The sequence below is a fragment of the Zosterops lateralis genome (genome assembly GCF_965231275.1).
Source record: "Zosterops lateralis genome assembly, chromosome: 6".
NCBI lineage: Eukaryota > Metazoa > Chordata > Aves > Passeriformes > Zosteropidae > Zosterops > Zosterops lateralis.
In genome coordinates, this window is record NC_139761.1 from 52,315,203 (window position 1) to 52,335,719 (window position 20,517).

Genomic DNA, 20,517 nt, shown 5'->3' on the forward strand with positions numbered 1-20,517 from the left:
TGTAGAACTACCCTCAGAATCCTTCTGTCTTAAAGCTTGCTGAATTGCTACTTTTCTCTGGGATTTTTAAATGGCTTCAGGAAATAAGAAGGTTAGAATTCCATGAAGTAACTCCTCCAATTTTAGTTACAGAAGTAAAAAAGTAAACTCCCAAAACATACTAGTTGGTCATCTAGCTGAAGAGGCATCTTTGGATCTCCTTAGAAATATTCCTGTTCTCTGTAAAAACTGTTTGGCAAGGTAAACACAAACAGAGGAAAAAAGACATCCTCAAGCTTGTTGCATGGACCAAAGAAGCAGAAGTGCACTAGCATTGCCTTCCAGCAAAATTCTTTTCTTTGGTACAAATTCTAGGAATTGGTACAATCCCTTTCTGTTCCACAGACCTCTAAATCACTGCTAGTAGCAACGTCCAGCTAACTAGCCACAGAGAAAGCCTTCTTTGCCAGATTTTGGATTGCCAGTTAATCTGTTTTAAAACCCTGACACATCTTCTCATTAGGCTATCTGATCTTCCTTCCAGAAGGTTTTGTTCCAAACACCTGTTTTGTTCTTATTTCATTGACATTTTAAGAAAAAAAATGCAGAAAGGGTAGTCCTGCTATGTAATCACAGTAAAGGGCAATGAGAAGTTTAATAAAACTTCTGTACCTTTGGGTACAGTGAAATATTAGAGAAGTTCTAAGTCTCAACTATAGTCATACTATTTGAAATTCTTTCCTCACAATTCATGTTTGGAGCTTTCAGAAGGATGAGCCAGATTGCAGTGGCTGGATAAAAAAGAACGAGTAGTGAAAACAAAAACTGAGAAGTTCAACCATTAGCAATGGCTTTGGCATCCTAAAACCAGCATGACTTCAATTCCAGAGAACCCACTAGCAAATCACCAAATGAGTGCAGAACACAATTCTGAAGATCAACAGATAATTTCTGGTCAGCATGGCATTATTTAGTGCATATACTGAATAAAATACACTGTATCAGCAAGAACTATCAGCCATGTACAATAAGTGTGATGACTCAAATGATAAGTATTTCTTATCCGGGTCTCTTTCTAACAAGAAATATGGGTAGATATCCTGATGCATTTGACCATCTTCTCATTTCTTTTATCTTATCTGCAGTTCTAAGTAGCAAAGAAATCCTCAAGCTTTCAGGAAGACCTTCACTACCACAGCACCGCAGCTGACATGAATCCCCCACAGTACCCCTTACCTTGTCTTTCAGTATCACACTAGTGCTGATGGACACATTTTGTCCAAGATCCTTATGCTGCTAAAATTTTAGATCTTGTTCTTTACTGTTTCACATGGACATTTAGGAGCGTAGTTTTTGGTTCAGTTCTGAGAGACATCCTGCCAGGTGCTGCTAGTCAACAACTAAAAATTTCAAATACTCTTACTTACCACCCTTCTCCTTCTTTGAATATTCTTATGCACAGAAACTAAAATAATAAAGATTTGCTTCTTCTAAATTAATACCCAGAGTGAGAGCTGGGTGCACAAGCATGATGCTGCAGCCAAAATTCACCACTGCTTTAACAATATACTGCTACATACCTAATTTTTGATGAAAATCTCTACAAAATACCTTATCATTAAATTGGCTGGAATAATTAATTATGGTTTGTTGGACTGATTTTAAGTTAATTACTTCCGATGCCTACTGTTTCATATGCAGGTTGTATCTTGAATTTGGAAATTAGAATATTACAAACAGATTATTATAATGCAGACAAGGAAAAATACGAAGTTTCTAAAAAAGAAGTGCTGAAAATCATGGCAGCCTTATAATCCAAGTTGATTTTAAGTGTATTATTATTACTACAGATAGAGTAAGATCTAGAAAGATATATCACTCTATACACCTGGAAAGGATAGAGAATATTACATGCTAATTATATGGAATTTACTTATGTATAACAAAGGATTTGTATTCTCTAGTGATGTTTGATCAATTAACATTCCAAGTGAAGGTTTTAGAAGGTAAAAATGACTAAAGGACTTAATCAAAAGAAGCTGCTTTTGTCCTCAAAAGTCAAATAATCTGTATAGAAAATCAAATCAATTTGTCCATCTACAAACATTGTGGGACTTTAGACTGTTAAACATGAACTTCCAATTCCAATTTTTAGCTCCCAAGTGGAGTTTTGGACTTTAGAGTTCAATAATTAGGGGAGAGGTGGGGAAAGGGGGTTGTGGAATTTGTTTGCTTGTTTTATCTATAGACATCAGGTAAAGTAATTTTTAAATATTTTGTTTGATCACTAGATACCAAAGCCTCTCCCCGTGACTGAGTACAGGGAGGGAATTACTAAAAATAATCCTCATTAAAGTATGTTTACATGGCATTTTCCATGCACCCTAAAAGCCAACTTATTTAAGTCATAATTCTGGGCTGTAATATTTTTAAAAGTATGTCAACAGCTGCAAGGATTTTTTACAACATATGCAGATTGCCAAATGTTCTTTTGTTTACACCTTTATTTGTGTTCTTGTTCTACAATGCCACACACTTTTAGGTAACAGTAACAAGAGAGGTAGGTCTTTTACCGTAAAGAAATTGATCCTTATGGTTTTCTCCTTAGAAATCATTCTAAAAGATCACACAGTTCACTACTGTTTGTTTGTCATATTAATGCTTTTGTCAAAGTTTACACAAAATACTGACAAAACCCAGAACTGGCCTGTGTTTTATGGTATTTATCTCAGCACCACACATCAATTTTTGAATGCAAGCTGCCAAGATCTCAATTGTTTAAACCAAAGGTTATGCAAACATGACAGCAACCAAATGATTAGAAGACTTTGGATATCCCATCCTCTTTCTGCCTCAGAAATGACTGTATGCAAAAGATAATGAGGCTCTTACAGCCACTCATTAGTAATTTTAATGCGAATTCCTAAAATTTAAACATTTAGAAACAGAAACTTCATAAAAATCCTTACAGAAACAACAAACCAGTTGTCAATCTGGTGTGTGGCCAAGGCAGCACACCTTGCTGAGATGTCTCACTGCAGCTTCTCTGCCTGGGCTTACCAGATACTTGAAGGGTGAAGTGCAGGGGAAAGAAGATCAGGAATTCCTTTTCCCAAAAACAGACTGTGCACATGTGTGGCCACAGTGGTACAGTCACTGTGTGGGTACAACAAATCAATACCATGCAATGTTCTGCCACTTATTGTATACATTAAATGGCACTCAGAGCAGATGAATTTCATGTACACAAAATTAACAGTGTTATACACATATCTGTGGGGAATGATGGACTTACACTGTAATACACTTTATAAACATACCTAACATCTTAGATAAAACCCAAATTCCATGTGTTACTTCCTTATTTTTATATATACTGTGTTATACATGTCAGAAGTCACTGATTTCACACAAGCAAAGTGCCTATTCTTTCCAACATGAAAGACTTTTTGTTTTCGTTTGTTTTTTAGTACCTTTCATCAGTTCACCTCTTTCCAAGCCAGGCTGGGAGAGCAACTGCACAGCAGTACAACACAGTTCCCAACCCAGACTTGTTTTATTTACAGCAGCGAGCAGCGTACAAACGCATGTCTGCTTTTCATCACGACGACCAAAAATATTCAGAACACGGAGTTATGAGGAACACTTGGCAACCACAAGGCCACAATTAGCAGTAATGATCACTTCAGAGCAGTCAGGGCTTACCATGTCAACACTCCAAGGAGCTCCATGGTTTCAGTGAGATACCTGTGTGTGAGCAAACACAGGGAAGCACATCCTGCACCAACAGCAAACGTGAGAGGGTTCAACAGAAGGCCAGCAACAAGGAGACATCCATGAAGAGTAAAGCCTGAGTAAAGCCTTGCTCCAGCTGCCCAATAGTGCAGAGACCTATCTGGGATGGATGGGTTTGTACCGCCCTCCTCACCCGTGTCAGGGAGCTGCTCAGGGAAATTCTCCTGTGAGCCCCAAAGCTGCAGCCAGCCAGAGGAGCTGCTGGGGTCACTGCTCACGTGAAGTTCTGCTTCTTCTTGTATTAAAACCAACACCCTGCTACCATTTGATATTTTTTAATACAATATTAAGCAAAGACCCTTAAATAGGGCTGGACCTACTCTGGTATGGATGTGCACATGGATACACAGAGGGAAGGAGGAAGTGTGTGAACGCGACATGTTTTGGTCAGAAGCCAGGAGGGAAGGGAGGGAAGTTGAAGGCAGATGCAGGAATGGACAGCATACCATGGGATTCTCATTTCTGCTAATCCCTTTCTTTTCTTCCCCTTAAGTAACAGTCTTGTGCAATAGTTACACACGGCAGGTCCATGCAGAAGTCAAGATTAACAGAAGCGGGTCTCGGAAGTCTGCAGGAAAACAGCAATTTAGGAATTTCCCTGCCACACACAAGCTCATTCCTGAACAGCACAGCTGGCACAGCCCCAGTGTGAAAAATAAGCCATGGTTTTCTGCTGCCTGGTCATCAAAAACTCATCCTTGCTAAAACCACAAAGGCAGTTTAACACAGCTGGAGACGACCCCCCTGGGGATGGGCACACATGCAGAATCAGCCAGACGCCTCGCTGGGGACACCACTGCACACACTAATGTCCCCAGGGATGCAACAAGGAATTACCTAGACACTGTAACTCACCTCCCTCGACACCTGTAGGGTAGGGAATGCTGACTGGCCCTCCAGCAGGGGTAGGGAAGCTGGCAGTGCCATGAGAGCAGCACACACACACATACACACACGCCCCTACTCCTTGATACAGGTGCACAGGCAGCCCTGCAAAGAAAGCAACTCTGTTTCCTGGGTTTCGCAAAAAGACACCCTTGACTGGGATCTCCCAGGACTCTCTGGTCATCCTATGAGATGGGATGAGTATAACAAACAAGTACTTCCCTCAGAGCAAAGAAAAGAAAACTGAAAACTGACCACGAATACAGTATTTTACAGTGTGTTTCCATTTTTTTTTCCCTAGGGAAATTATGTGAGCACTATCAGCTCAATATCAGTACAATGATATTCTGGTACTATGCAATCTCTTGGGAAAAAGACATTATCAGAAAGATTCAGGAATAGCAACTTCTTTTATTAAGTCCAGAATTTTATAGGTGGATCCCTATAAAGTCAGCAGGATGATAAAGCTGTTATTTCTTCTTTTTGGGAATCATGTATCAGAGAAACCATATGATGTGACCAAAAAAAATCCCTACCAAAATCATGTTCAGCACAATACAGAAGTAAATCTGGAAGCTTGAAGCCCAAGCCTTAAACATTGGAATCTCCTTTCCCCCCCCCCCTCCCCACTTAAATAATTTCTATTATTTCTAAATAAATAATTTCTATGTCTAACATGATGGGAAAGTTCAAACTGGTAATAACTCATGAATTAATAGAATTAAGTGTGGGCCTGTTAAACTCCAATGATTTCTCTTCATGTCTGATTTTGTATGCTTTAAAATACCTTTAAATATTTTTAAATAATGCTGTTTTTCAAACATGAATTCTGAGACTCTGCTTCCAGGAATGCAAGTCAAACTGAGTAACAAAAGACAGGTCATGAAACAAAAGTCCAAAAGGAGAGAAATCTACTGTAACCCTCCAAAATAAAGATGTTTAGCAACATAGTTTTCAACATAAAATATGAGAAATGCTAGCTCATGTAACCTTCATATTGCCAAGAATTTGAATCATATGACACACACACCGAGCTGATTTTCTCTCAGGAATAATAAAATCTTTCTTGTTATTGGACAGTATTCGCAAACCTCTGAATTCTGAGAACTGACTGATAGGTTTTTAAACTTTATCTGGTGGCAGAACATAATACAAAAGTTACTTGTCTAAGAAAAATAAATTTGATATTATTTATAGAATGACACTGGTTTTAATTTTGCTTATCAAAGTTTCTTACACAACAGACTGCACAGTAAATGCTCCAAAGAGGCCCTTATTACACTCAAGTGATACAGAAGAATGACAAGCAAAGTTCTAGAGGCAAAATAAATCAATATTATCTTCCATCTGCTTTTGGCCAACGTTGGAGAACAGATGATGGCTCAGATGTGCCTTTGGTGTAAGCTAATATAGGTTACATTTTTAATTTTGTCCTGGTTGCTACTAAGTTGTGTCTCATACCGTATACTTCTAGAGTGTCCAGTATAATCTAATTAAAGAGAAACATCTGGTTAGTGCCACTATGGAAAGCCACAGTGATCTATCAGAAATTACCTAAACCACTAAACCAATGACTAATTAGTCTACTATTAAAGATATTCTCTCAGTTACTGTGGCACAACATGTGTCTCCTGACACAGATGTGACACTGGAGCAGCCCCCAAACCAGCACTGATGACTCTGTAACTGTCAGATTAAATCACATCACAAGAAGACCTCACTCCTTCCCTACAGCTTCAGACCAGAATTTTCAGAGTATTTACGTATTATCAGTTTTATGCACATTTTTCCCACTCTAACCACATTTAGATTAAGAATCCAGATGTCTGGTGCAGATGTGTTCTCCAATTTGCCAAACAAAAGTATTAATGTGCAGTTAGGCAATATTACTGACCAACATCTCAGAGAGGCAGTGTTGTACCGCAACATCCTGGAGCTCTTCCTTTGAATTGAAAAGTTTTATCTGTTCCAACCATCCAGCAAAGGCGTCTCACAGTCCTGCATTATTTGAAGAGAATATTTCCCCAGAAATACATTTTCTTAGGAAGATTTACTGCTAAATATTTTATGCAAATTGCTTTGCATGTCTTTTTAACATGAAAATTGTTTCAGGTTATCAGATACCATCCCAACAGTGTAATCAGGCCTCTTGCTTTTACTGCCACTTTACCAAATTAAGTGCAACTGCATTTCAAAATATAGTGTTCACTTGTTACCACCAGAGTTAAGCTAGAGAGACAACTGAAATTCTGGATAAGTTATGACTGCAATAAATGAATGGAGAAGTATGCAAATTGTGCCTTGAGATGGTTTCCACCATAATTTCTGAACAAGTATTAAAGGTACAATGCATTGTTGAAAACATAATTACACAGAAGTGTTTCTCTGCTAAAAAAAAAGGCTTTTTAGTTGCAAAAAAGTCAAGTATTTTTTTCTGAAACGTCAGCAAGTGTTATTATGGAAAATTAAAACAGAAAGAAAAATGTTTTAAATGGCAATTTATGTGGAACTGCAAATTTTTCTGAGGTAACCACAGCAGAGGAAAGCAATTATGACTGAAATAGTGTTTAGAGCTATAATTTCACATTTCTATCTGTGGTGGTAGCTGTTTGAATGAACTGAATTGCCAATCAATACATTAGGCTTTCACAACACTGCAGGTATTTTTTAACAGTAGTTTAGTCATACAACATATGGAACAGAACATAATGCTCCTGCTCCTCTATCAAAGGTATTAATCACTATGGTAAAACAGGCTGATTTAAATGTCTGCCACAGTACATGACTTGTCAGGGGAAAAAGCCTTACTAAGGGCACGACAATGAACTTTTCAGCAAGTGGTCAGTGACAACTCCTAGCAGGGATAAAATAACTGGGGATTTAATTGCCCTCATCAGAAGGTATCTGCTTTAATCAATGTCCATTACAATCTCCATGTAATTTTGATCCTCCTACTACTAAAATCGATCAGAAGTACTTCTCTCGTTTCTATTTCAGCAGCAATAATTGTCAATACTTCTCAGACACAGAAAAGCATGTTTTTAACACTTGAGTACTGACTTGCCTCATACCTTACTTGTGAGGTCTCCTACACTCTACCACAGGTGCCAAAGGAGGCAGATTAATATGAAACTCTCACATACAAATCATAAGCCAATTAAAATTCGCAGGTTCTACCTGTTTTCAGTTGAAAGAACAACAGTTTAAAACAATGCCCCTCTTGGACTGAGAGAACTCAAGCTGACAATCACCAGAGATGTGGCAAGTCCAAGTTTTGCCATCTCTAGAGAAATTGGTAGAATACCACCTTCACTTCCTCCCAGCTGCAAAATGGCTGGATCAGATCCTTGGGGATATACAGCCCATGGAATTGTTCACTAAAATCATATAGATATTCACTTGAAGCAATAGTAGGAGCATTTTATTCCACTTCCTTAATCTCTTCTCAAGCCCTGTGGTAGCAGACAGATATGAGACCAGCAATAATGTACATGGTGGGTTATCACAAGCATTTTTTTTAACATACTGCTCTCTTCATGCACAAAATTAATATACAGAAGCTCTGAAAAAGCATCTGACCTTTTTTTTTTTTTGTGGACTCCAGTAAAAAAGAGACTAGATTCTATGAAATGAAAAAAACCTGACACTAAGAAAAATCTTGACTAGCAAGGGAAGCTCTGCATTAGATTTGCAGAGTGCATGCATTCTTCCTGATTTTGTAACACACTGCACTTCATAGTAGCACAAAGAATTCAGTCCAAAAGACTTCCCAGAAATGGCCAACCTGCATCTCTTGAAATTCTTAGATTTTTGTGTCTTTTAACAGACACTGCTTAAATGACTTGGTCTTACAACCTGCAGCTAACAGAATTCATGCATCTACAGCAAAATGTTGACTTGCTGAGTTTGCAACAATTCACCTTATCACTAGCACAGGTTTGGTGGCTGGGGAGCATCAGATTTCCCACCTGTATGAGCAGGTGAGGCTGCTGTGTCCCAGGGCAAACCGTGGCACTGGAGTTTGCTGCACACACGTCCCCACTCAACCCAGTGTGTCCAGCAGGGAGCCAGGGCTCTGCTCTCCCTGTCACCTCTGCCAGGGCATTCCCTTCCCCTCCTCTCAGCTCTTGGATCAACCTCTGATGCCTCCAGCCACAGCAGGACTTCACTTTGCATCTTGCAGAAACCAATGGGAATGTGCAATAACGTCAACAGAAAAATCCGGTAGTAAGACTGAGGCAGTTTCTACAATTCCAGTAGTTCAGTGAGGTCTGAAAGCCTTACTTCAACTTAACACTCCCTCAAAACCCTACCAATAATTAATGTGGTATTTCCCTAAAGCTTCATTACATCTCCTCTTAAGTCCACATTTTTTAAATTAGATTTTTGTGTCTTTTGCTTAAATTACTTGGTCTCATGACCTGCAGCTAACAGAACTCATGTGTTTACACCAAAATGCTGACTTGCTGATCCCACTGCAGCAAGGGCAAACTTAAGTTCTTGATAATGTGCTTTTTCTCTTGAATTGATATAGGGAAGCTCCAAAATGTCACAATTTACACACTGTTTCAAATAACACACTTGAGGCAAAGTGCATAGACAAATTATAAATCATGTTTTTATCTTAATAAATAACTTCATATGTCATAAAAGTAGATGTTGAAAATACTTGCTTCTAACTCACTGCCCAGTGTCAGGAGTTCAGATGTTTTCATGTTGGCCAAGCTTACTCCTGAGAAATGAAAACTTTCATTTCGTATTTTCAAAGATACAAAAATACTGTTGGAGGTGGGGAAGGCATAAAAACTGTGCCTTCCTTATTCATTCTCTTTCCCCTGCATGATTTGAATTATATTTGCTAGTTTTATTGAAGAAAAACAAGCCTATTTTAATTTCAGTAACTCTTCAGACACATTCATTTCCTTGAACTTAAATTCTTTCTTGGGCCTTCAAATCATCGGGATGGGAAAAAAAACACCACATTTTTCTTCCAGAGAAAAACTGGCTTTTTATTATTTTATTAAAAGGTGATTTCAGTATTTCTTTCCTCAGATTTTATTTTCTTCTGCTCTCATTTTTCCAAGACACAGAAATAAAAGAGATTTGCATTTTGTTCCTATTGTCTAAAAACATCTGAATGATCAAAAAAGTAGAAGTAAAATCTGTGAGACATCTAGACAATCCTGCTTTCTGGTTTGAAAGAAAATTTCCAACTCTGGAATACACAGCAGGTGCAATATTCCATTAGTCATGATTTTGGACAGAGAAATAGAGTTTCACATATAAATTCAATTTTTCTTCCAACTCTAAGGCTAAATTTAGGGCTTGCAAAAGGTGAAGACCTGTGCTGAAAACCAGATCCTATGTGCTGTGTAATTTTAGCCAGCCAACTTCAGTTTTCATCTGCTGAGTGCAGGTAGTTTTGCATTTAAGTTCAGATATTACTGCTCAGACAAAGATGAGCTTCTTTCACAACAGCAGAAAAATATCTTACTGTGAACAAACAAGAAATGCAAGAGACAACAAAACTTGCATTTTATGCTGTCCTGAGGTAGCATTTACTTAGTCAATGTTAATTTAGTTCTACAATTCAGTGAAAGCAGCATTTAACACTTGACTTTTAAAAAATGTGGGTCAGCCTTTTTTAAATTGCTGCAGAACAATTTCAGTGGGTTTTAGTTAGAGGAGAGTGGGATTAAAATACTGAGGCCTCCATCAACTCCCTAATTTGATACAATAACTTAGACAGGGTCAACTAAAGAAAAATTATAACCAAATGTGATTACATTACAAATTAATAAAATACCCCTACATTCTCAGACAAGAGACTGAAAACTTGTAAGTCTATAAAATATTTCAAATGATGAAATGAGAACAAATGAAGGTAAAACAGACCAATTATTGAAATGAAAATCAGAGTAAGTCACCCATATATTTTGCTTTCATAAGTAGCTGCCACCATATGTTGATGTTTATTCAACACATAATGATTTGTCAGTAGGATTAACTTTGGAATGAACTGCAAACACTTGCAGTGAGTTTCTGACAAACTAAGATGTCATTGTGACATGCAGAACTGCCACCATGAGCCACAGAAGCAGAAAGTATGCTTTCTTAAACTATGTTCAAACAAACACAAACTTTTGGGATTTTTAACTGAGCAGTGGTTGATATACATTTTAGGAACTCTGGGTGGAAAATGACCCAGAAAAAGCCAAGACCCACTCACTAAAAAAAAGCACTTCAAACCATTAACTTAAATAATTTCAGTACCTACCAAAACTAAATTGTATCTAAATTATTTATAATGGGAACAGTTTTCTTTCTGCTTGCCATATCAGGCAGATCTGTACAGACCTGAGTGTTTTGTCTTTTATTCTTTCAACAACAAAATATCTTAAATCCAACCATCAAGTCGTATCTGCTACATCACCGTAGGACATGGTTGAGTAATTTAATTACTTTGCTTCTCCACAACCCTCTAAGCAATTTTGCTTCTCCTAATCCTAAACAAGAGAAAGACAATCAAGGCCAAAGCCTTGCCATACTGTACCTGCAAAGCACAGTTCATCATTCTCACAATGTAGTCAAACTGCTGGTGGTCCAGGATTGCTCGGTTCTCTTTAACGTGCTGGCCGAGCTCCTGAGTCAGGCAGTGCCGAGCTGCCTTCCCCTTCAGGGCTCTCAGGGCTGCAGGCAGGGTCTGCAGAGAAGAACACCCCACTTTATGGAAATGAAATTAAATGCCACTGCTCATACTGAATAGCATTCATTTTTTATTAAGAAACTGTAAGTGACAGTAAAGAACAGCTCTGGTAATTACCCGTTAGCTTGAATATCAAACTTTCACATAATGGTTGATTTAGCTTGAGTTACCAAGCACTAAATTTTTTCCATTTTTTTTCCAAATGCATTAAACAGCATTTCTCACCTACACCTGTAAACAGAAATTCTTTAACATGAACAGGCATTGAAAGGATGTGAAATCAGAAATGGATTATCGCAGATGAAAGCAAGTGCTCTGTTCCATACAGCCAGGCCAGGACTGGAGCTTGCCTGTCAGGCACGTTTTGTGATAAACAATGAAGCATTTAGAAGTGGCATAACTCTCATAGCAGTGAGGCCACCAGATTGTCATGCAGTCTATCCTAAACCAGGCTCAACAGAATATTTATATCAAAGTTTTAAAGATGGAGCAAATGCTACAACAGTGATTATCAGCTGTGGCCCTTCAGGCTGGAGGTAACAGATAAGTAAGGAAAAGCAGCCTATTTGCTAAGGAAAAATTTACCATATACAAGGACAAAAAACCCACTGAACCTCCCCAAGTGCCTGGAAGTTAAATGAAGTTAAAAACTACTGTGCTCTGCTTGGATGAAAACTCTTTAAAAAGAGTTACACATTTCATTAGGACTTCTCCCATGTGCATTTTGACACCATAACTTGTAAATCAAGCAAAGCTCATTTTCTGTCTTGATCTGCACAGCGCCAGAGATATACACGTGGTATTTCCCTGAGAAATCAAAATTTCTTAAAATAATTTTACAGTCATTTTCATAGGCAGAATTAGATTTGACTGCAAGTTTCAGAGACTGTTCTATAATCAATAACAGAAAACTCTCTGGACAGAATCTACAAAACCTGGCAACTTCTTAATGAGGAGGAAATAAGAACGTCAAGGAAAACAACTCACTAGCACATTTCAGGGAAGACAGACATGCCAAATATTTATGTTCATCTCTGAGTTCTACCAAATTACTGATTTTTACAATCAGCCAAATTGACTGTACCAAAAATTTCCAAAGCACATATGTATGCGTTCTGTTTGCATTCCTTCTAATTAATGCTGCTAGACCAATATACACTCACCTCTTAAAAAAAAAAAAAAAAAAGTGGACAATGCTACTTATAACAGTAAAAAATTTTGCAAAAAGGTTTTTCAACTCACCCATGTAGGATTAGAAACAGTTTTTCAAATCCATTAGCTTCACATTACACACAATATTGCATTTAGATGATTATTTTTATTGCTTACTTCATTAATTTAAATGGCCAACATAATCCTTAGCATTAGAAACAAGACTTCAATATGTATGTTGTGATCAGGCCAGTCGCCATGTGCTCATTAACAGAACAGAGTAATCTGGGAGAATTAAAAATTTATTTTATTACCTTTTCAGTCTCCAAAAATTTGTTTTCAAAAATGAATGAGATGCAGTTTCTAACAACTTCCAGCCTTTGAGCACTGTTGAAAACTGTGCTTCCTTTTTCCATTATGGAAACTAACAAAGAAAAAGAAGAATATACATCTGTGAAATGTCTGCAAGAACCACAAAGAATACCACAAATTTCTTAAAAAAAAATAATTACTCTGTCCTCCCTCAGTCTGTTAAGCAAATACCATTTGTAGGCAGATGGGAACACAAGATTCCAAAATTCTGGTTTTCCTATACTATCTGAAGAGGAGGGTGCTCTGACTTTTAACTGGAGTAGTTGATTCTCTTAACTATTTATTCTCTTTGTCTCATAGAGGTACAAAAAGATTATAACTTTAACATACTGATGGAATACATAAATAAACAAATTAATAATAAATGTGCATGTGTGTGTGCTCTGCAGTGAGCCACATAGCCTTGCATATTTTGTAGCACTAGATAGGTATTTTTAGATGGCCATGACAAGAATTCTGCAACATGGAATAAAACCTGACAAACCTGTTCTCTTATCTAGATTCCAAATTGCTGAGATCTTATTTTCTTAATGCACCATTTTGCCCTGATTTTCCAAGAAAATTCAAAATGCAAGAACTAACATTGTCATCTTCTCTATAATATCAAATAGTACCTAAATTCAGGATATGCCTTTCTAGTAGACAATAATGAGCTACCTACAGCCATGCCTTTCTAGTAGATAATAATGAGCTTCTTATATCCAAGGATTCTGAGACAGAGTTTGGCAGGGAGCATAAGTGTGAAAGTTGTGCTCATAAAAAAAAAACAGGAAACCCCTGCTTTGACACAGAAATTAACTTACTTCAAAAACCCCTTCTCTTGCAACTAGCCTTTTGAAGAAAGACTACAGAACACAACCACATATCCTTTAAATTTTCTGTAAGCACCAGATTCAATGATACAGTCAACAGCAAAGGCAGGTGAAGAGAGTTCATCTTCTTCTTGCATAAACCCAAAGAGAAACAGGCCTAGGCAGGGCCTCAAGAGGCCATCTAGTTCACCCTGCTGTCCCTAGACAGGATCAACTCTATTTATATATTTCTCATGTTTGTCTAATATGTTCCCAATGTTCTGTGATAAGAGAGACTCCATGGCTTCACAAGGAATCCACTCAACCGCCTCACAATCCTCATTTTACCACATCTTGCTGACAAATAACTCTATTTCTGTGCTGCAATTAAACCCATTATTTCTTATCATTACAGATTATTCCCCTTCTTCTACTCACTGCCTCTTGTATAATTGAAGTGTGCTATTATGTGTCCCCTCAGTCTCCTAGTTTTCAGTCTAAACAACTCCCCATCTTCCCTTGTAGGTCACATTCTCGGGACCACTGGTCATTCCTGTTGCTTTCTTATGGACTCCCTCCAACAGAACCAAAAATGGAGACAGTCTTCCAGTGTCCAAAAATGGACACAAACACTCCAGCTGAGGTCTTACTGAGCACAATGAAAAGATTTCTCCATGGGGTTCACTGACTGCGCTCCTGTTTATACATCCTACTAAGATGTTTAGCTTTTTTTGCAGTAGCTTGATATAGTTGGGTCATGTTTGCCCTACAGTCATTAAAGTTCCCAAATTAATTTCTGGGGAACTGCTGCCCAGTCAGCCGATCCCGCCCATGCGAGTGCCATACCTTATTTGAAGAAAAGCAGTAGAGAAGAATAGAATTCAATGGAGTCTTGTGTTAGATACCTAATTTTTAAAGATGGATTTGAATTCTGATCCCATCCCTCAAAAGTTTTGCAAGTTCTGCCAACTTCATGTGCAAGTTTGCTAGCCATACTGGTTTATGTCACCATTCACATCAATGAGTACGACTATGAGTAACAGAACATTTTGGCATCAAAATTAAAATGGCAGGCCTACAATGTCCACATCTACTCTTCATGCTTAAATACAGGTATATTTATTTTGAGACAGATGCTGTCCTTGCTCTTTACCTTTTTGCAGCAATTTACATGTCTTTCACTGGTATCAAAGGAGGAACTCAATGGTTTAAAGGTTGGTTCAGCCAGTGCTATGAGTGACCTATGGTGTTACTTAACAGGCCTAGCTGAGTAGACAATATCTAAATTTAATTGTTCAACTCAAAATCTAATTCAGATCAAACCCACTTTTGTTGTTAGCAGTTACACCCCTCACTCTCTGGGTGTTTGACTTCTTAGTAAAGGGAGATAAAAAAGGGCTAATAAAATTGCAAAGGCAAACGTTGGAATCTACGCAGCAGAGTTCGCTGTGATCACTAAAAATACAATATTCTTGTGAAATTGGGAGCAACTCATTGCAGTCATGCTAATTATCCATGAGAAGCAGGCAGGAGAGGGAACTGAACGTACCCACGGGGGGACCTGCTGGAACCACGCACTTCTTGTCCCCACGGGTGGCAGGGGGGGCACCCTGGCTCCGGGCCAGCCCCTCCTGCAGCAGCTCCTGCACCCGGCCCTCGTTGATCCGGGGAAAGGGCAGGATGTGAACCCGCAGGTGGGAGCCCTCCGTGGGCCGCGGCACCTTCTGGAACGCGATGTGGGGATTGGGGTTCTCCTGCAGGACAAAGGCAAAAGGTCACACACAAAATGAATCGTGCAGTGGGCACCATCTACCTCATCTCTCTTGTTTGGAGAATCTCGCATACCCGAAAGATTAAGAAGTCAAATATCTAATGCAAATGACTAATAAAATGTTTCATATTCATATCACCTGTGACTCATTAATTTTTCCAACTTTCTTAAAGGCTTTTATAAAATTATTTTTTGTCAATGTGCAAAACTCAAAACAAGAAGAGAAGAAAATCCCTGCTTACCTTAGGCTGATTTTATGCAAATTAATGGATATTAAGGATTTGAATATAAACTAGCGTGACGGTCAAGATCCTCATTAGAGAGACTATCTACCACCATGCACAGGATGACACTTCACATTTCCAGGGGTGCAGTAATCAAACCAAATAGGGTATTTTCATTCATTTAGTCTGGGGTTACCACTAATCACATCTGAATTTACTGCTGTCCAATGCGACTCTATGCTGTTACTCATTACTGGCTACATACCACTGCCAAAGAGTGCTATCCATCAATGAGGCTTCTCTGGTAAATGCACAGTAAGTTTGGAAGAAAACTTGTAAACAGGAGCTTAATACTGTTGTTTACAGGATCAAAAGGCAACAAGGAGATCAAATGCATCCACTTGAGGAACAGCAGTCAAAACAGAACAGCTACTTAACTACATGAATCCTCTGCAAAGGAAAATTTAATGGAACCACCCAAAAATCCAGGGGTATGAGAGCAGCAGATGCCAGGGGAAGCAAGGGGGAGAAAGGGAACAGAGTCTCAGGAGGGAGTAACAGAAGACAGAGGGCAGAAAATGCCAGAAAAGGAGAGTAACTGTTCCAAAATCCATTTCAGTGAGAGGAGAGATTCAGAGGAAATACATACGAAAAGTTACTTTTATCTTGGACATCAGAAATGTCATGTCAGATGTACATGCTATTAGGCTATTTAAAGGTCTAATGCCATGGATTTTCCACCTGTACCAGCAAGACTCATGCAAACATCTCTCCCGAACAGACCTTGTCTCTCCTTAGCAGGTCAGTCACAATATATATAATATCTCATCGTATATATATGTGATATATAATAATATCATATATATATAATATATATATATCATCTCATCATCAGAAAAGACACACAGAACACAAAAGAAACCCCCAAACACCTCAGAACTTAGCAGCATTTGGTAGTTCCTGTGGGGTTTTTTTCCAGAATTGTAGATGTAAACCAGTTTTGGGAAAGTGGAATGCAGAAAAGAAAGGGTGACAAAGGTGTCAGCTGATGGTGTAATAGATAATGCTCTGTGGAATCTGAAAAACCACAAAAGTGTGAGGGGGAGGGAGATCAGCCTATGCCAAAAAAGTCCACAAACCTCAAAGCAAACAAAAATCTAAAACCCAACAAAACCAAAACAAACAAACTCCCCCCCCCCCCTCAAAAAAAACCCCAAACCAAACCAAACCACAACAACAAAAAAACCACCATCCCAGAACTAGCTAATGGAATGGCAAGAGTCTTTATAAAAGCACTACATAAAATAAACATGATATGAAGGTAAAAAGTAAACAGGAAATAGAGGTGTAAAAAACATAAAGACTACAAGAAACAGGCTATAAAAATGAAATAATGCTTGCTGAGCATGCAAACCAGAGTGACTGGGTCACACAGTAGGAAAGAGCTGCAGAAAGTACACATTATGCCAAATTGCATGTATAATTTTCATATGGAAAACTGTTGAGAGGCAAGGAAAGAGATATATTTGGCATGGATAGGTCACAGCAGAGAAAACAGCAATTTACAGACCTTCTATGAATACACACTAAAAATAGATAAACAGTTGTAGCTCTACCTAAATCAATATTAGCATTAATAGATCAATAGTATCACACTGAATTTCCTTTGCATGTACAAATTTAATGATCTTTAAAGCTCCAAAGTCTTCTGGCATAATGTAGATGATGACTACCACAAGCACCCACTTCCATTTTCTGGACACTGGATCAATCCGAGAAATTAGAATTTTCAGTGTTACCATTTCTACTCTACAGATACAGCAGATACAGTCAACTTACATTTTTGAAGAGCTGTTCTGCAAGTTCTCTAACATGCTTTATCATTTTTGGTGGATTGCCTTCTTCAGCTTTAATTCTTTCAACTTCAAAGGCCACCAACTTTTTTTAAAAGAAGAAAGAATAAAAATGTTGATAATTCAACTAAAAAAAAAGTTTCCTATGTAAGTTATGAAATGTTAATCTGAAATTGAAAACAAGGAAAGAAAGCTAAACACTGAAAAATGTCATGCAGCTCTGGATAAAACATTTTCAATTTCATATACAGCATTTGCTACCAAACAGAAGAGTCTTACATACCTAAACCAGTCCTTTCATATTTCTATACCTCAATCCAAATTTCTCATAGGTACAACTACCACAACACAGAATTAATATCTATTTTTACTCTACGTTCAACTCAAAGCCAACACAGTAAAAACTATAGCATTGCTTTTTAAAATTGTTTTTTTGTTTCAGTTTACATTGTTGGATATGTATTTAATGTAATATTTCTCTATGTGGTCGTCAACATTTGAGATAATATAACTAAATTATTGAAAATAATTCTGTACTAGCACATGCAATGTATTATGAAGTTACAGATCTGACAACAGGAAGAGTATTGCCAAAGTTTATACAGCTATTTAACTTCATATATATGAGGGGGCATGATTTTATGGAAGTAAGTGAGCAATATCTCTTTAGCAGAAAATAAGAGTTGATACAATAAACAGTGGGAATTCAAAGCATTCCAGTAGTTTTTTCCCATGCTGAAATATCACAGTAAATTGTAATTTACTTGGGAATATAGAAACACTTTTCACCTCATCAAAAAGATCACAGGTTCTGAAGGGAGGACCCCTCTCTGACACAAAGCCAGCAAATGCCATTCCATTGAGGACTTTGGTTAGAAAGTCATTCTCAATTAAGCCTCGCTGGCCCAAGAAGGCTGCCTGCAAGGAAGACAGGAAAAAATGCACTTTTTAAAATCAGCATCAAAATTACAATTACAAGCAATTGTTATGTACTAGTAAAACATTTTCACCAGCCTATAAGGTTATACTAGTAAGTGGTATTTTCTAATTAATTTTTTTACTATACATAGTATCCCTTCATACCTAAATTCAGAACTGGAAATTTGATGCACACATTTCTTTAAATCTCACAGGTAATAAAAGAAAACTAGTACCTTCAAGCAATGTGTTATTACATACAGAGGTTTTCTGTGAGAAAATAAATATTTCTGTAAAAAATAAAATTCCACTGTGATTCCTCAAATGTTTATTTGTATTAAATTTCAAAGTTAACTTTGTTGTATATTTCCATCATGTCCCTGCAATTAGTTCCACCAAAACACACTGTTATTGTGCTGTGCCAAAATGATGTGCTTATCACACGCAGATAATTTTATTTACATTTTTAAACTTTACCACTTTTTCAAAAGGCAGGCTTTGTGGGAATAACATGGCACAAAGGAATATCATAAACCCACGTAACTGCTCCTCCTTTACCTTATGGAAGTGAATGACAGGTTCAGCATGAATTCTGATGAGCTGGAGACAGGAGCGGTATCCTTGGAAAAGCTGCGCAAACAGCCTGAGGAAGATTGCTCGCACTTCTTTGTCCTGTAAGCAGTAAGTGAACGTGCTGTCAAAATGGCCTTGTGTCCTACATTTCTCCACACGCTGTGTGAATCTATATGAGAAATGCCTACAGATTCACGAGTGTAGCAGTGCGGCACATAAAGCAGAGATATTTGTATGGGTATGAGGTTGTCTCATAAAATGGCTGGGGCTGGAAAGGACCTTAAAGACCACCAGGGTCCCCTTTCCTGTCCTCAGATGGCCATGGCAGATTCTGTACAAAGTCACCCTTCACTGATCTTTCCTGTGCCTGCAGCACAAGCTCTGGGCAAAGCCAGGGTGGCTGTTGTGAACCACACGCGTAAGCTGCCATGAGAGAAACCTGATGTGAAATAAAGGAAAAAGGCTATTTTAGCCTGGACTTATTCCCTAAATAAGTGTGGCTTTGAAGCACTATAGAAGCAGTGTTTTCAGAGTGGACAGGGGCAGCAGGAGGAACAGGAGCCCAAGGTGGCAGTGCTGCTGCTGCTGCTGGAGAATCCAGTTTTGGAGCATCCCTCTACAGCCACCAGCTGCAGCTCTGCCAGATGAGCAGATTGCTCCAGGTTTGCCCAAATACCTGTCTAGCACTCTTCCAACTCACATCTTCACTTACCAACCTTCTGTCACCAAAACAAGCCAGAATTACTTAAAAAAGTTTAAAATAGGAAGTCTTTAAAGTCCAGGTTTATTTATTTGAGTAAGAAAGTGCTCACATAGACACCACCAGATCAGAAATGATGTGAACAGCCTGGGCAGGCTCGGGGCAGTGACATCTCCAGTTGGCCCAGATGCCACTAAAGACTGACATCAAATCCTGGGCCACCCTATTATTTTATCTCAGCAGTCACGTCAAAACCCCTGAGGTCCCAAAAATCGCTTTATGACCTCAGGTTCTATGGTGTTACATTACAAACTCTAATTTTAAGCGTTAAACACAGCAAAGAATATTTACTATCAGGTAACCAGCTGATCAGGTAATTAACAAGCAAAGATAAGCTAAGTAAATTACAGCCTGTAACTTATTTTTAAAGAGAAAAGGAATATCTAAGATTATTATAAAGCTGGAATATATTATTGGAGTATTTTACTAGATGGCTATTTATTCTTCACTGTAACATGATAAATGCTGCTCTATTTTTAACTTAAATTTTGTATGGCTCACTTCACTGACAGATATGCTCATTTTCTACTGCTCTCTAGGATTTTAATAGGTACATTTGTACCCTGGTTTTTTTTACTACACTTGAAAACATGTTAATTTCTTTCAGATTGAACAAAATTCTTACTTTGATACAACATTATATAGATTTGAAACTTCCCTATTCAAAATGAGATCTTAGCTGAATTCTTCCATTAGTTTAGATGACGTCTGGATGACATTCCCTGTCTCCAGCAATGA

General features: G+C 38.1%; 1 protein-coding gene across 3 annotated transcripts in view; it reads right to left on the minus strand.

Moving 5' to 3' along the window:
* Positions 1–20,517, minus strand: part of SBF2 (SET binding factor 2) — a 235,288-nt gene that overhangs the window by 74,111 nt on the left and 140,660 nt on the right. For all 3 annotated transcript variants that reach the window (XM_083863029.1, XM_083863028.1, XM_083863027.1), the window contains exons 11-16: positions 19,005–19,118; positions 18,318–18,446; positions 17,515–17,613; positions 15,230–15,434; positions 12,832–12,941; positions 11,213–11,362 (exon numbers count right to left, since the gene is read on the minus strand). In XM_083863029.1, the coding sequence (XP_083719155.1) occupies positions 11,213–11,362; positions 12,832–12,941; positions 15,230–15,434; positions 17,515–17,613; positions 18,318–18,446; positions 19,005–19,118 (807 nt within the window). The remainder of the gene's footprint in view (positions 1–11,212; positions 11,363–12,831; positions 12,942–15,229; positions 15,435–17,514; positions 17,614–18,317; positions 18,447–19,004; positions 19,119–20,517) is intronic.